The 17,461-nt window shown below is 37.7% G+C and overlaps 1 protein-coding gene across 1 annotated transcript in view; it reads right to left on the bottom strand.

Annotated features, from left to right (window-relative positions):
* ar (androgen receptor) overlaps positions 1 to 15,443 on the bottom strand; it is a 126,900-nt gene extending 111,457 nt beyond the window's left edge. The window contains exon 1 of the mRNA XM_056458089.1: positions 13,323 to 15,443. Coding sequence (XP_056314064.1) covers positions 13,323 to 14,806 — 1,484 coding nt within the window. The 5' untranslated portion in view covers positions 14,807 to 15,443. The remainder of the gene's footprint in view (positions 1 to 13,322) is intronic.
* Between the last annotated feature and the right edge of the window lie 2,018 nt (positions 15,444 to 17,461).

The following is a 17,461-nucleotide window of genomic DNA, read 5'->3' as shown; positions in this document are numbered from 1 at the left end:
TTGATTGAGACTGAGTGTTTGCACCCATGTGAAAAACTGAAACAGACATGCACAAGTTCATCTAACACTGGAGCGGACACATGCAATTTGTGTTTGTGTGTTCACATAGCAAGTGCTAAACCTTTAAAGTCCCCATGAACTCGGAAGCTGCTATCGATATTTTTTTTGTATTGTGACACAGTTCCTAGAGAAACAGCATTTAAATGAGCAAACAGTGGGAGTGGCTTGTTTTGGTAAAGCAGGCATTTCATTCTGAAAGATCGGGAAAGGCTTTTTAGAAGAGTTATTACAACATAACAGACTCCTCCTGCTCACCATTTCTGTTTGTTGTCAAAACTGACAGTTGGAGCGGCATGGTTAAGTATGTTAGCCACATCTATTACCTCAAAATCATGTAATCTGATCATTTAACTGAAAACAAACAGGAAGTGCATTTCTTAATGACATGCACTGATGAATTGGTCACCACAAAACTGTCAATGTGAGCTAACAAAATCATATGGTCAGTTTTGATTTCTTGGGGACTTTAAAGTGTTTATTACCATTTCAATGTAAAAAAAGTTCAAATATAAAATATAAAAATAAATAAATATTAATAATAATATAAAATATAAAAATGTTAAATTGTGTTAAAAAACATTCAACGTTTCGATGTGATGGAGATTTATTTATATATGGGAAAATCGAAAAGAAAGATTTAGATTTTTCTTAAATCGAAGGGATCTTTACAGTAGATATTTGTAAGCTGTACTTGTTTTATGTAAGCACACTTGTCGATATAATAAACATTGCCTCTTTAGGCAGCTAATAATTTCATTGAGTTGCTGATAATCAAGGGAAGATCTCAATTATATGGGGTAAAGTATTTACTCCCTAGATTCTAAGAGAGATGCTACTAATCAAGCATCGAATGCTGTATGCTATTAATACCCACTGCAGAGGCAAGTTTTCCACCCTACTAGTCTCTGTTCATTTATAGAGCACAATTAGAAACTACTACAGATGACCAATGTGTTTTACAATGTTCTAAAAGACCTTTAAAAACATAAAATATAAGCCGTGCCAACAACAAGCAACAACTGACATCACAAGACACAGGCCATAATAAATAGAGTTTTTAACTTTGATGTAAAAATATGTAATGTGCAGTTCTAATGTGGATTGGTATCATGCTCCAAAGCTTTGGTGCGGCTAGGTTAAATCATAATCACCCTGAGACTTCAATTTTGACTTGCAAAGAATCAACAACCTGGCAGACCTAAGAAGTCTTTTTGGTTGATATTCGCATAACTGATCAGAAAGGTAGGAGGGTTATGGGAAAAATACAGAAAGACCTCATTTTAAACACGGGTTGCAAGAATTGTCTCAAGAAGAAAAATTGGCTTTAGAAAATTGAAATAAAAAGTTGAGAAAACCTGAGAAGTTTTTCATAATTTGGAATACCTTTGTAGGATTTCTGAAGGAAGCGGATACAAATCTTTTGTCTAAATCACTTGTATCTTGTATCACCTGCTATTAATATACCATTGTTTTGATACAGGGAATTACAACAACCTATTCTGGGGAAAAACAAGAGCCTGAATTGAAGACTCAAAGTGCTTAAAAGAAAGAAAAATCTTTACTTTAGCCGGTGATCTTAGTTGGTTAAAAACTTGACTTGACAATTGAATTTATTTGCCTATCAAATGTAAGTGCACTATTGAATAAGATGCCCAGGTTTTTTACATATGATTTCACCAAAGAAGATAAAACACCAAAATTTACATGAGAGATGTTTGGAACATCATAAGAGACCAACACAATGATCCCTGTCTTATGCTCATTAAGATTAAAAAGATTCAAAGACATACAGGCTTTGACAACAGAAGGACAGGCACAAAGGGAATCTACACCTTTTTTGTGCTTCAGGGGCAAATAAGTTTGAGTGTTGTCTGCATAGCAGTGATGGTACGAGATATGATTTCAAAATAGAGGCTAAAAGAATCATAAAGAAAACAATAAAGGGGTCAAAATAGAGACTTAGAACACCCCATAAATCAGGCGGACCACCCCCTGAAAAATATTGTCTGAAACCAACTTAATGAAGTTCCCCTGATGCCCACAACTTGCTCAAGCCAAGAAAGCAAGACCTTGTGGTCAAACTGTTGTAAATGTCACACTTAAATATAATAATACCAGTTCACCAATCACCTGAGTCAGCGGCCATTAGAACATAGTTTAAACCTTTTACAAGTGCTGTCATAAAACTGTTGGGTCCAGACTAGGACTTTTTAAAAAAGGTTTAGCCATTGTATTATTTAAACAATCAGGTAGAAATTCTGATTCCAGGGATTTATTGACAAGAATGAGAAAAATAGGGGTCAACCGCATCAAAAACTTTACAAGGACAGAGAAATATCACATCGCAAGGAGACCCAGACAGCGTTAGTTGATTAACAATCTCATGTAGAAAATAAGGCTAAAGGTTGCCCTGTGGTTTGATAAAACAGCAGGATCATAAGTAGAAGGCTTCATATTGTGCTATATTTCCCCTACCAATTTTACAGCTGATAAAACATGTTTACAGCCTGGTACAAAAGATGGTTTTTGTTCATAGGGTGAATTTTTTTTTAACTCATCCGTTTCATTTTTATTAAGTTTTATTAAGTCTGCATAATTAAGGGCGTGGCCACTTGAGTGACAGCAAGGTCTCGCTGTCTCGTCACCTCAGCTGATTCCGGCTGATTAGCCGCTGTACTCAGCATATACATCATACGTTTGTTTTGTTTTCTGTGGCTTTACACAGTCAACTGCCTTTTGGAATTATTTCCTACAATTATCAATTATCCCAATTGGCTTAAAATAATATTAAACAATATAACTAAAGCAATCTCCATTGTTCGGAGCGAGAGCACTTCTCATCCTAACTGAACAGTCAGTTCATCGATGACGTAAGCATGCTTGGGCTCGGAAGGTAAAATACAGTGTGAGTGCAGGTCAAGGGGGGGGGGGGGGGGGAATCAAGGCAACCGTGCCAAGTGTGAGTACACCTTTGTCAACGTAAGCAAATTAAATTTGCGTATTAGCAGCGACACATTTATGTGGTCAAGTGTAAATGTAAACTGTTTTTTACAAATCAGAGAGCCATCAGATCAGAAAAAACACATAAAGTGACCAAGTGTAAACAGGCCCTATAAGACTAATGTAGTCCTTGGAAAGTTACAGGGACAGCCCACAGGAACATATAAATCTCCAAGGATTAAAAACCAAATTAGTAAGTCTGCCAAAAAACAAACAATTTAGGAATCCAAATTATAATAACATTTAAAAATCAGCAAGAAAGTCTTTATGAGATTTTTGAGGTCAACAGACCAGTCGATTAACAGAGCCCAGAGACAGGAGTTGAAGTTCAAAACTGTTATATGTATCTGTTTTAAAGGCTCAGCAAAAAAATATTCTCTTGCCAATCTTCATCCCATTCCTATTGTTCACAGGAAATTTAAAAATGTATATGAACAGATTAATTTCTTCAGCAGTAAACCAGGTTTCCATAATGAATAGTAAATACAGAGAACACGAAGTAAAGAAATTGTTAAAGGTGCTATATAGTGCATTGATTCAATAAAATAAAACGTTCTGATATCTACATGGTAGAGATGTGGTTTAGGTCATTTAAAAAATTCTCCAGAAACAGTTTTATATGCTCTATTATAAATGGAGGAATTATCCCTAGAATCAGAAGCTCCATATTTACCATATTTGGAAAGGTTGCGAATATAAATGAGCTCTTCTCTGATGCTCCCGCAGCTCAGTCACTCAGCCTGCTCTCTCACTCACAAACACATAACACAATGCACTTTGAAATAAACTCATGCTAAATAATCATTCTTCTTGTCTAAAAAAATATTTTAACAAATTGAGTAGATACCTTGTAAAATTTTTCAACTTAACTGACATTTGACTGACTGATTTGAATCTTTAATCCACCAGGAAAATTAGATTTTTCTTCTGCTAATTTCTTCCCTCTGTGCTAATGAATAGGCCCATGTACAACGTAACAGTCTGTATTGTGTTCTGATTGTTCTGTTTTTCACCTGAATTTTACACTTACTCGATTTATGTGAGCACAAGGAAACAATGGTGTATAAGTCTCACAGTATAGCCATTTCCACGTACTGCACTTTTATTATCCAGATTTTTATTATATGGCACCTTTAAGGATACAAGCCTTATTCACACAGCTCATCTTGGATTGACCAAAGCTATTCTTACCCACGCAGGGCCAATCAAACACAGTGAGTGGAGCACACATACGCCTGATCAAACAGGATACGATAGACACCATATGACAAATGCCTAAGATCTACTGTACATCATGATTTGGAGTGACCAAATAAGATCAGAAGAGATTTTTTTTGCCACCAGCGAGAGTTTGATCATAACAGCAAGACCTCCCTGTTTCCCCCTGGCTTTTTGGCTTCTTTTCACAGGTAAGGTGCACCGAGTTCGGCATAGACATGCAGGTAGAGAAGTCAGCCAAGGAGGGAGAGAATGATATTGGCCTCTCTAAATCTGGTTAAACAACACATCTAAATAGATTTGCTGATTTAAGTGTTTGACCGTCATATACTATAACTGGTGAATCAACCTCAAAAAACACACACAACAAAATAAACAAACTAATAGAGACAGAAAGGAGCATATGGCAAGCCACACACAATAACATCACATTTGTAAACTACAACCCTAAACAGCCAGGTTAAAATTTATAACCTCTTAACGAAAAGACGTTTTATTCCTTTTTTAGTGTTAAAAAAAGACATCAGATGTCTGCTGCTGGAACAAATGCTCCCATTTGTACTGAGCTAAAGGTATATGTCAGAACCATCTTACCAACTAGGATAAAAGCAGACTGCAGCCTTTGATATGGATTATCTCCTCTTGATTAGTGGCTGCCAAGGCTTTTTTCATCATTTAAGCCAATATTTGACTGCATGATGAGTGGAGTCATTTTTTTGTTGCAACGCTCTGAAGCAAATGTCGCCCACACTTGTCAAATTAGCTAAAGAATACAATGACATTTAAATCATCATATATGAGAAAGATGTCCGCATGGATATCAAAGCTTCTCCTTTTTGATGTATCTATAACTTTGGAAAATTGTGTTTGGCTAAAATAAAATGCAAGTTCGATAACAGAAAACATTCCAGAGACATCAATCTTTAAGAAAATAACTTGTCTTGACTCCTGCAATATTTGAAAGTGAAACTTGTGGCTAGTCTTTCAAAGCAATCATCTATTTTTTATAAATAATTTAGTACTTTTCAATGGTGATTTACATAAAATGTAGATTTTAATAACTTGGTTGATTTGCTAACTTCTACAGTTTGTTTGTTTTTCTGTAGAAAAATGTTTTGAGTAATTACCTTACTCCAATTAGGTAAGATATATAGAAATTTTCTGATCCAAACCAACTAAACACACTTATGGGAAATTAATAAAAATGTTCTACACTCAGCAACAGCTGCTTCCTAAACGTCACATTCATGTTATAGTACAATGGGCTATATGCACAGCTAGTGTTTTTCCGCCAATCATAAAACTCAGGTGAAAGCTTAAAGGTGCTGTATGTAAATTTTTGACTCTTCTAAAGCATAAAAACATCATAATAAGTTTGCAGATATTTAAGTGAACATGCAAGTGAACAGACTTGTTTATCTGAAAACAGTGCTGAAGTCAGATATTTTGCTTTGTAAATGTGTTTTCCGTGCCGGAACATGGTCTTTGTTTTGGTAATATTAACCTGCCCAATGCCAGTTTAGCCAATTATATTTCAGCACCCTGGGTTGCCTTGGTGGAAATCCACGTATTTCATTAATTCATTCATAAAGGCTTTGAAAGCTGTGACTTTATGCGACCTCCTGTGGACAGTAGCAGACTCAGAAATGAGGCGCATATTCAGTTCCTCATGAGGTTATTAATTAGCAAATGGTATAAATATTACCAATGTAAACATCAGGTTACATTGTAACCATGTGTTCTAATAACACGCTTCATGACGAGATATGCAGTGATAAGAAAGTTGCACCAGATGGAACACGACAGAAATTTAAAAACATTCAGAAGCACAGAATATGCACTCACTAACGAAATGGTGAGGTTTATAATTTATTTAATACATTAACCCTCTTTAACATTATTAATTGTACATGCAGAATCACTCATATGTGTTTAGTTCTAAAGTTCAATTTCAAAAGGTTTATTTTATTTTTAAGATCTGAGGTGAACTATCTGCTGCTGCTTTCAGTATATGGCAATAAATGTACTGTAAAATGGCATTCAAACTCTCATTACTAGCATTTAACACTGAATAAAGCACATGAGATGTACCTGAGTTGATCAATGTGATAGTTTTCTGTTGTTCACCTGTGAGAAATAGAAGCCCTTTCTAATATATCAATTCGAGGTGTTGGTTAGGACAAAAATTCCTTTAAATAAGGAAAATATTCCTTCTATCGGGTGCCGTTGCATTTATTTAGAACCCTGTTTAAATCACTCGCTCCTGTCCTCAATCTGGCAACCAGCTCTTGCATTTGTTTTGATCCAGGAGTGCAATACCTAGTTCAACCACTGGGTGTCAAACTTGCATACTGCACCTTTAATGTGACTATTTTCAATTTCATAAGGTTCTTTTTACAGCATCGATGTTGTAATGTGATTACAATACATTCAGTTAAATAGACTTAAGCATTCATTTAGTTGTTGAAGCCTAAAACGAGATGAAAGACCTCTAGTGCCGGATCAGCGGATTCCAAGAAATGGAATTTAATGTAGTGCTTCTTGTCCAATCTGAGACCCACTTTATATCGTACATCTATCAGGCAGTGAAGATCACTAATTTTAAAATAAATCAGACCTTAAATGTGGCGGTTTTAAAAAATGGCATACACAATCCATTTCACTTATAACGTTACCACTAGGATAACAAATAACATTTTAAACCTGTATTTTTTACACGTCACAAATTCAAAATTATACGTTGACTGGATCACAAATGAACAAAGGCGGTTTTCTTGTTTACACTTGTTTACACTTTCTGATTTCTTAGAGGAGGGTCTATGGGCGCATTTATGCATTGCCTTTTTAGCTCCTATGCTTAAATGATTAAAATAATCTAAAAACAAACATACACACGGAAATTTTACAGAATGCAGCAGCTTTCATTTATGCTCTAAGAGCCAGAAAACTATGTCAAATGCTTTGGGTTTGTTTTAGAATCAGGACTTGTAAGACCACATATATTTTTCACCCTCAAAACAATATAAAAATTTCTGGTAAGCATTCTTCAAAACATCCTGTATTATTTAAAGTGCTCATGAACTTTCTTTTTACATTTCATATTGTCTGAGGTCCACTTAAGATGCTCATGCTTTAAAAATAAAGTCAATAAGTTAGTATAACCTTATAATAACCTTTTTCACGAGACACACAGATTGTAAGGGTGGTCCGCTCTGACGGTTTGGTAAAAACACCTACTGCTATGATTGGATCACAATTCTGCATAGTAAAACAACTCTCGTCGACGCTTGCAATTGAATGCATCTGTGTTCACAAAACTTCCGTCAAAAGGACAGGTGTGCTTTTGAATGGCTTGCTTTCACTTTTGAATTTTACCGGTGTGAAATGTGACATCCCATGACAATCTCAAGTTAGGACAAGTAAGATTTTAGCATATTGCTTTTGAACGTGATCAAGCTACTATGTCAGGTTTTACTATATAAATGAAATACTATGTGTGCATGGGTCTAAGACCTTTCAGACCTTTAAAATATTTAGCAATTTTGATAGTACAAATGGGAAAAATAAATCATTCACTACTGTAAAGTTTTTTAGAATATTTTTATAAGCTCACAATAACATCTAAAACAAAAAAGCAGCATTTTCTTCTTAAAACACTGAATGTAAATCGAATCAGAAATGAAAACAATAACGCAGTTATTTCTTTGATTTTGTTCATGTATTATATTAGTGAAACACATTTGTGTAGGCATCTTCTTAGTGCTCATTTTGTAAATAATAAATGTATTGCATTGTAATAATTGTACTGTTCCTCTCACAGAAGTGTGGCAGGTAAAGGCGGCAGCAATTTGCAACCGTAAAATTAAACCCATGAAAAGATATGGTATTTTAAATGGGTCAAAGATGGTCATCCATTTCTGATTTTAATTTATTCTGTGCGCTGATAAACAAAAAAATTATAGTCTCTGCTCATCTGTTGCCTTCAGAAATTAATAACTGTATAATCTATACAGCCTATTCGTCCTATGCTATTAATACATGTGAAAATGTGAATAAAAATAATTAAATATCTTATTTGAAAATAAAAAAATCGAATATATTACTTTAATAAATAAACAAACAAACTAACAAATTAAAATTAAACAAACAAAATAAATAAGTAAATAAAGGGCTATGCGGTGGCGCAGTAGGTAGTGCTGTCGCCTCACAGCAAGGTTGCTGGTTTGAGCCTTGGCTGGGTCAGTTAGCATTTCTGTGTGGAGTTTGCATGTTCTCCCTGTGTTTGTGTGCTCCGGTTTCCCCCACAAGTCCAAAGACATGCGGTACAGGTGAATTGGGTGAGCTAAAATTGTCCGTAATGTATGTGTGTGAATGAGGGTGTATGGGTGTTTTCCAGTGATGGGTTGCAGCTGTAAGGGCGTCCGCTGCATAAAACGTGCTGGATAAGTTGGTGGTTCATTCCGCTGTGGCAACTCAAGATTAAAAAAGGGACTAAACCGAAAAGTAAATCATTGACTGAATGAATAAGTAAATAAATAAATGGCTAGATAAAAAAAGTGCTACATCATTTGTATAACCCCTCCATCATTTTCTGAGGGAAACATTAGGCAGTGTTTATCTACAACCAGGCACTGCACGATATTTTACGACCTTCAACGACATGTTTATTGCTTCCCTGTGGCTTGAATCTTGATCTGATCATGTCATGTACTAATCGGTGGGCAGAACATCAAAATTAGACACTGATATTCTTCAGATGAGGTGGTCTTTAACCTCATAGGTACGTTTATGGAGCTGGTATTTTTTGGGCCTGCTGTCAATAAAAGCTGTTATTTCAGTAAAATGAACTCTGAAACTTGCAGAATATTCTTTTAGTATGATGACATCTTATTTATCAAATGTTTAAGTAAAAGCTGATTTCTTAGTTCATGACCCCTTTAAGACATTTGTGGACGTTTGACCACTCTTCCTTTTGCAGTACTAAAATTTTTTAATAAGGTATTACATTTTGATGATGAATTTTACCTAATTATATACCTTTTATATTATATTTATATTAATTATATGCCCCATTTACATGGTTAATAAGACCATACACAAGTTCATGGAAATCGGGATAGTTCTCATTTAATTTAGGGATTACTAAATATTTGACGTATTTTATATTTCTATTTTCAGAAGCCAAAACTCCCTTCCAAATCTGCCGTGGCTATATTGATGCTGAGTTGCAAAGACGGCTTGTTCAGAATATGCAGGGTTGTGACGTGATGTCTATGAGCACTTAATATAAGTGCGCACATTTACACATTAACACCTATTCAGCAACACTGTATGTAATTTTTCATCTCCACATCGCCTTCCATTGGATCTCAATTTAAGGGCTGTGACAGCGAATCAATATTATTAAGAAGAACTGCTATTAAAACTAGTAAAAATGAGCATCACCGCAGACACTGCCACAGTGGCATAAAGAACCTTCCCTGACATTAATTTACAGTTTGGAGGAAAAAAAAGTGAATTTAAAAATGCCAAAAAACAAAAGAGCATATTACAGAAGAAGGAAAAACTACATAACAAGAGTAGATAAAAGTACGAGAGCCACAAAAAACATCTCCAAAGGCAAGAATGCTGGATTAGAGCTCATGCTTGTGTAGATAGCAGTGGCAGCAAGTATAGTGGTGGGTATAACTTGTATTCCTTACATTGTGGGGACCACAATTATACCAAAAACGTTATGATTGAACATAAAATGTTATGATTGAGGAAAACAGCTCATAAATCACACTTGATGAAGTATTGAAAATATAAACATGCAGATTATAACCTGTGAGTGTTAAGTTTAGGGGTATGAAAATAAAATATACAGTCTGTACAGTAAAAAAAAAAAAAAATAAATAAATAAAAATTTACGTCTATGGGTCTATAGCTTTACAAGTGTGCTTGTGTGCGTGTGAGTGAGTGAATAACAGCATTGCTCTCAGTATACATCATTGGCATTTGATACAATTTCGCATCCATTTGTGGGGCAAAAACAAAGTGAAAAGCCAGTGTCAAAGCTTTTCCACAGCAAATCATGCACATAATTCTTTCATTGACTTCCACAAAAACACAGCACAGGTGGCACCTAAAGCAACTCCTTTAGATTCTCCTGAGCAATAAACATTGACTTTCACTCAGCTGACCTCAATGGTACAGGTATCTACTTAACAGTCACAGTGAAATTGTAGTCCTAGTTAGAAGGGGGCTTATTTGTACAGGTATAATTCTAGGTATAATTATTTTTTATTTTTAATAAGTCACCCTCTTTTCAGTATAATGCCATCACACATTGTCAGTCAAATGTGCCATTTTTTAACCTGAAATTGCATATGAGCACAGAATAATATCTGATTTTCATTTTCATTTTTCACAAAAATATCAGTGTTTTCTGGTCTTTGACAGTCACGGTCACTTTGAACTATAATATGAGAAAATAGCTTTATTAATATACATATATAAAATATAAATAAAAAATATCACAAAAAAAGAATAACACAAGCAAATGAAATTATGACAATTGTGCTTGACAGCATAATTTACTCACCCTAATCTCATTCCAAACCTGTATGACTTATTTTAGTCAATATGAAGACTATTATTAAGAAAGTCCACAAACTTTTATTATGTGGTCATATTTTAAAATATCTTGTGTTACACAGATGAAAGAAAGTCACAGGTTCAAAATGACATGAACGTTAGTAAATATAAAATAAATTTTACTGTTGTGTATGAACGGTCCAACAAAAACAGAAATCACTTGTTCTAAGCACTGTGTTTTGCACAGCACATAAGGCAAACTTTAAATATGACCACTATAACTACACATGTAATCTTCAATAAGAATAAGAACTTGGACAGAGGGTTCTCAGAACTGAGTGCTGGGTGGGGCTACAGTGAACTCTTTCAGGGTTCTTGGTACAAGCCCCCTGATACGGTTCTACCTAGAATGCTTTGTAAGGAACCTTTGCCTTGTTTGGAATGCCATTTGACCAGAACTGAATTTGACCAAGGTGTACTTCAGATTATTACATAACCGAGACACACGTACACAAAAACTCTTTTGCTCCCCCTGCTTCTTTCTCCCCCCTTTGTCCCTCTCTGTCCCACTCATAGACGTATAATCAAAATGAACATGTGTACCACTAACCCATCTATCTTCAGTGTTTTTCCAACTGATCAGACTGAAAAAATTTGCTTTTGTTTCAATGTTTTGAAAAGAAAATCACCTTAAAATACTGCTAGTGGTCAACATGACGACCGCAATCACCACATACTATTAATACTGTGAACTGTACATGTAAGTACGAACAATTCCTACTCAAATAAATACAGTGTAGCCATCAAACGCTGTCGAGGTATTCCCAGTACACTTTTTTCCCACCTAAATGTGGCTTCATGTTGTAGGATTCATTTACGAGGGATTTATTATGTGTGATATGAGGTCAAGACTAATTTAAAAAAGACTCTCACACTTTGTCTAATTATTTGGGTCTGCGTGTGTTAGTTTCACGCTCGGTCTCGTGTCCGACTCCATGCTTTTTCACAAAGATCAAGTGGTTCTGTTTCCAACTCAAACCCCAAAGAATCAAAGGTTAAACACACAACTAAGCTCAAATTCCTTTCAGGAAAACACACACACACACACCATATACACTAGCCTTGATCAAAACGCTTGTTTAACTATTTCTGAGATTGAAACAGCAAGAGTTCTCTCAGGTTCTTTTGACAAATGCAGAAACAGGTCACTGTTTCTAATTTCAGGATAGTTAGTTTAAGATAAAGTTTTGCTTCAAACAAATTGTTGCAAAGTAAATCCAAATTAGAATAATACTTAAAGAGTAAAATCACAAATTATGACAAAGTGGCATATCAAAGCGATCTAATAAAATAAAAGTAATTAATGCTAAAACTGTCATTTTAAGCAATGCGTTTGCATGTTATTTGAAATGGATAACATGACAGTTGGACCTGCGTGTTGGTGTGTAAAACTAAGTGTGCCCCTTCCATATTTAGTCTGTGAGTTATTAAATGTGTGAATGACTCAGGAATGGAACAAGAATACAGGGAGATTCAAGGATTGAGGCTCTTGGCACAGTGTCTTTTGTGTTGGACACAACCGTGTGGGGTTGCCTTGATCGCAGTATCCCTGGAACCCAGCAACCCTGAGGGAGGAGGCTGGCCTGTGTGTTAAAGACTACAAGTTTGTGTTAATGCGTACAGCTGTCTCTGTGTACTAGTTAACTTGGCTGCAAACACAAAGAGATGCATTTCAAGCAAATTAGCGCTTCCTCCAGGAATTATACATTTAATTCCAAGCAAACAAAACAGTCCTAAATCATTACTTATCCTGATCCATTCATGACGTATATATACAAAAAATCTATACAGAACTAAAACTGCATAGAAGACCAAGACAGACCCTCGTGAAAAAATACTACAAGGGGTCCATAGAGAGGATTTAAAGAAAACCTTGTTCTATAAAATATATAACATATGAATAAAACTATTTAAAAGGGCATATCTAAGCTAATGAATATATAATATGTAATGAGTATATAATATATGAGTATATATATATATATATATATATATATATATATATATATATATATATAGTTTAATTAAAGTTGTCACGTTATCAAGATATACTTATGATTATTCTGCGGGTCCTCGAAGTGACGGAAAATCTGTCTGGGTAATCCCTGGCTTTGAAATTTCCTTAAAGAATTTTATGTACTCTATGTTTCTGTTTTGCTATTTTCTATAAACCCTGTGCACTGTGTATTATTCATTTCGGTTATGCACTCATAGAGTAAATACATAGAGTAAATATAAATGCAAATAAGCATTTCTTTATGTTGGAAAAACTCTTGTCCCGTTTTGGAGAGGTGCGAATGCGCGCGCTATAATTTTAAAGCGCGCATGCAGATCTGGAAATAAACTTTTAAACTAAATAAATTGGTTGTGGCGCAGAGCAAATAAAACGCAGCAGAGCCGCCTCTTACCTGCCATCCGTGAACGATGTTACATCCAGCCATTCGCCCACCTCGTTTTTCACGCCAGGCACGTTAGGGTACGGAGGACGGGTCAGCATCCCACCCGGGTACCACTGCTCGTGCGGAGGTCGCTCCCGCGGAACCAGAGCCGTACTTCGGCCGTATTCGTAGGGGTTGCAGATAAACGGGGGTTCGTGGGCAGCAGCATAAGGTGTCCTCTGCTTTGGAGGCCCGTAGTGGCCGTTAGAGTCCTCGGCGTACCTATGCGGGTACGCCCAGGTGTCATTCAGATCACGGGGCATCATCTCGGTCTTGATTCTGACATTATAGAGATTCGTGTAATCCTCCATGGGCCCCGCAAACTCCCCAGACATCGCCGTGGATTTTACGAAGCTATGGCTCGGTCCGTTTTCGAGCTCCGGGTGGACATAATGGGTCATGCTCGCGGGCAACAGTTGTTCGAACTGGCACGAAGCCGCTCGCGGTCCGTCCATATCCGGTGCTGTCTGCGCTGCCGTATCTTCTGAACTCAGGTTGGCAATGTCCCCGGACAGGCTGCCGAACTCATGCACCTCCTGCACATCCGCGGTCAAGTTCGCTCGAGAAGCGTTGCTGCACTGCAAGGTCGTCACCTCACCTGCTAGCTGCTCCAGGTCGCCACTTTTAAGCATCCCGAGCACTTTGTCTCTGCCTCGGAGCTCTTCGCCTCTGTCTCGTCCCGCCGCGAGAGCGTACTCTCGGTCTTTCCTTCCTGCCTCCCGTTCGCTCACTGAGCAGTCGAGCAAAGGCATTCCGTACAAATAGATCTCCTCACTACTACTTTCAGTGGTCAGGGGCGGTGGCGGCGGTGCATGGTGCGGTCCCACCTCGCCCAGTTCGCTGGACTCCATAGCTAAGCCCAAAGACACGGACACGGCTTTGCACAACTCTCGCGCTGTCTCTGATATGGTGCAGCTGGTAGTGGTGCTGCTGCTGCTGCTGCTGGAGGTGATGGTGGCGGTGGTGCACGCGCGACTACTACTCGCCACACTTGCGTCACGGCCCGAGCCCAACTCTCGTGTGTGAACTTCAACAGCACCGCAGCCCTTCTGTCCGCTCTCGACGCCCCGAAGGAAGCCTGCGCGACTACCGCTGCTTTCGGTGGCGTCTGTGCGGCCCGAGCCGCTAGATGACAGAGACGAGTCGCTTTTGCTTCCTGATGAACTCTTGAGAAAATGAATTCGGCTCGCCGCCGCCTGCATCACCGAACTCGCACTCTCGTACTCTTTTTCGGGGCAGCATATTATTCTTCTGATTGAGGACAGCTCACTTAAGCGCATTTCCCTCGACGAGCTCTCCTGTAGGCAGCCGCACTTCTTGGAGCTAGAAATATCCAAACTCTCGGGGTTGCTCGCTCTCGCGACGCGCACGTTTTGAAAAACGCTTTGGTAAGGTCCGTGAAAAACTGCGTCTGGGGACTCGCAGGCTTCCACCAGCCCGACCGGAACCTCCATAGTCTAAAAACAGAGTACAACACAGGCCGTGAGGGTTTAAAGGGGACTCACCGCAACAAGTTCATCGACGAAATCCTTGAAAAAGTTCCAGTCAGACAGACACGAGTGAGCTGCGCAGCGCGACACTGTGTAAGCAAAAATAAGCAAACGGACGCGCATGTAATCGCAGCCGGAGACGCATAGGCGGCTCTTAATAGACGTCAACGAGAAAAGTTTTCCGAAAATGCACGCGATTTGTTCTTCGGGGCTTTATTCGGTCCCAGTCATACATGCACGCGTGTTATCCATAAAAGAGCAGATGTAATGGCAATGGGAGGTGGGAATTTCTGTCCGCCGCTCGAGTACTTTTCCGTCTACCTTGAGAACACGCGATAAGATTTAGCGCCGTTTTGTTTGCAAAGGACAGTCCCAGCAGAGGCGGCGGTTGGTACAGTAGCACCCCGTGTGCACCATAACGACCAATACTTTTATTCCAAAGTACAGTTACGGCCCTTTTCTCCCGTGTCAGGTACTCTCCTGGGCTCGGACGCAGGTAATGCGGGGAGAGCTTGCTGTGTCACGGTGTTTTGCCGGTGTAAGCAGTAATTTCACGGAGAGTTCGCTCGGGAAAGTCCTTGAGCGCTTTTACTGTCAGGACTAAATTATACAGGCACAGGAACGGCGCCAGGACGGCCGAATAGGACTAAGCGCACTACAAATACGAGCGGGGGATCACAACTCACTTTTACTTAGTATTAAAATAAAACAGATGCCTATAAATATCATAGGTTTAGAGAAGGTGAAAAATACAATAAAATCAATGAGCCCCACTGCTCTACGAGAGACTGCACAGTGCGCACTTTATAGGGGTCTGGGCCTTTGTTATGTGGAAATGTTTCTCGTGACATTTATTACTGAGCGCACACTAAATGCACACTGGGACTGTTAAACCTGTTTGAGGAGCAAAGCAGGTTAATGACTATTATTATTATTTTCTATTTCTTATTTTTTTCAAAGAAGATGCTCACATTTAACCTTACTGGAGCAAATGGCTCTGCCTGGACATTTAAAATAAACATGAAAAACCATTAAATGCTTTTAATAGACAATTTAATTACACTGCAGAATTTAAGATCAACTTAACACATGAGATCAGTAAAAAAAATAAAAATAAAACATGCCAAATGTCCTTTTTAGACAGAACGTGGATTTCTGGATTGAGATGGGAATGTGAAATATGGGAAATATGACTGACTGGCCAATAAAAGGAAATGAGAAAAAGTCTGAATGTGAAAGATAAACAAACTCTGCGTAAATAAATCTATGAAATCACCTTATTTATATTTGGCTTTCCCTAAAGTAAGGGACTACTCTAACTTCTTCATCAAAGCTCCAGAAAGTGAGAAAACACTCAGACAAAAATGACATTATACTGAACGGTAGTGCAAAAGTCAGTTCCTGAGGTGCTTTCTCATTCACATCCAGACATGAGACCATTATTAGTTCTACTAAAAGTAATATTATTATACTAGAACTTATATTACTGCAAAGGCAAGGACATCTCTTAATATCCCTTTTATTCACTGCAACTTACTGTGACCTTTATTACTTTTTTCGCCAGAAGGGGATGTCAATGGTCCTCAGTCAGAGGCTATTCATTATTAATCCCCATTATCAGTTTTCTCCAGATTACTCAGCCTTTAACATAAGGCGTAACTCATGTCAAACACTACATGCAGAGAATGATTTCTCAGCAGACACTTTGCCCTGTTAAGAAGCAGGAGTTTAGAGCAGCGCAGCGAGTGTGCCACGTATGCAGTGTAGGAAAAGGATATTGCGATTTGGGCGATGAATGCTGCAGTGAAGTGTTTTAGCTTATTCAGAATGAGAAGCTTATTCACAATGAATCGGTGAGCGTCTGTGGGAGGAGCTGAGAGCGAGGGATGGAAGTTGAGAGGGCTGTTTGGTTTTGTTTTGTACTGGCCGAAGATGGGAGAGATAAAGGGAAGGTACTCAGTTGTTTTGTTTATGAGTTTAGGCTTGATTTGGTCATCACATTTCATCATTGCATTTTTGTTTAACATTAGGAACTGGTGGTCTACCTATCCCTCGTGGACTCATATTGTTTTCTTTTTTTCTCTTTGATCATTCACATCCGCTTGAGTTTGTGTGTGTGTGTGTGTGTGTGTGTGTGGCACCTGTTGCTTAGTAACTAAAATTCCACATATACTCGAAGCATTACGGCAGAGAACAGCCTATTTACTCTAATTAAAAACTTAATTTTTCCTGTATTTCTCTGAAATAGTTTTTTGTTATGGGTCCTGCTGTTATTATTCTGAAAACAATATTCAATGTTCAGTACAAATTAAATTTAACATAACAGGATGCTGCATGAAGCAAATGTTGATCACTGAACAAGTTCCTCTTCTGAACATGTTACATGTTCCTCTTCTATAAAAACCTTATAGAAATGAAAAAGTATTTAAAATATTATAAGACTGTATTCAGTTATTACATGCTCAACATGACACATTAAAACACAATAACAATCATAATAACAAGAACAGACAACTGTACAGTACAAGTTTTATTAGAAGAATTAATGTACGTTCTTTTATAAAACAGGATTTAGGATTTGTAGTTTGGTTGTAAACATCTATAATGAAAATATTTTTA

The sequence above is a fragment of the Danio aesculapii genome, chromosome 5 (assembly GCF_903798145.1).
Source record: "Danio aesculapii chromosome 5, fDanAes4.1, whole genome shotgun sequence".
NCBI lineage: Eukaryota > Metazoa > Chordata > Actinopteri > Cypriniformes > Danionidae > Danio > Danio aesculapii.
This window is presented reverse-complemented; position numbering and strand designations above follow the sequence as displayed.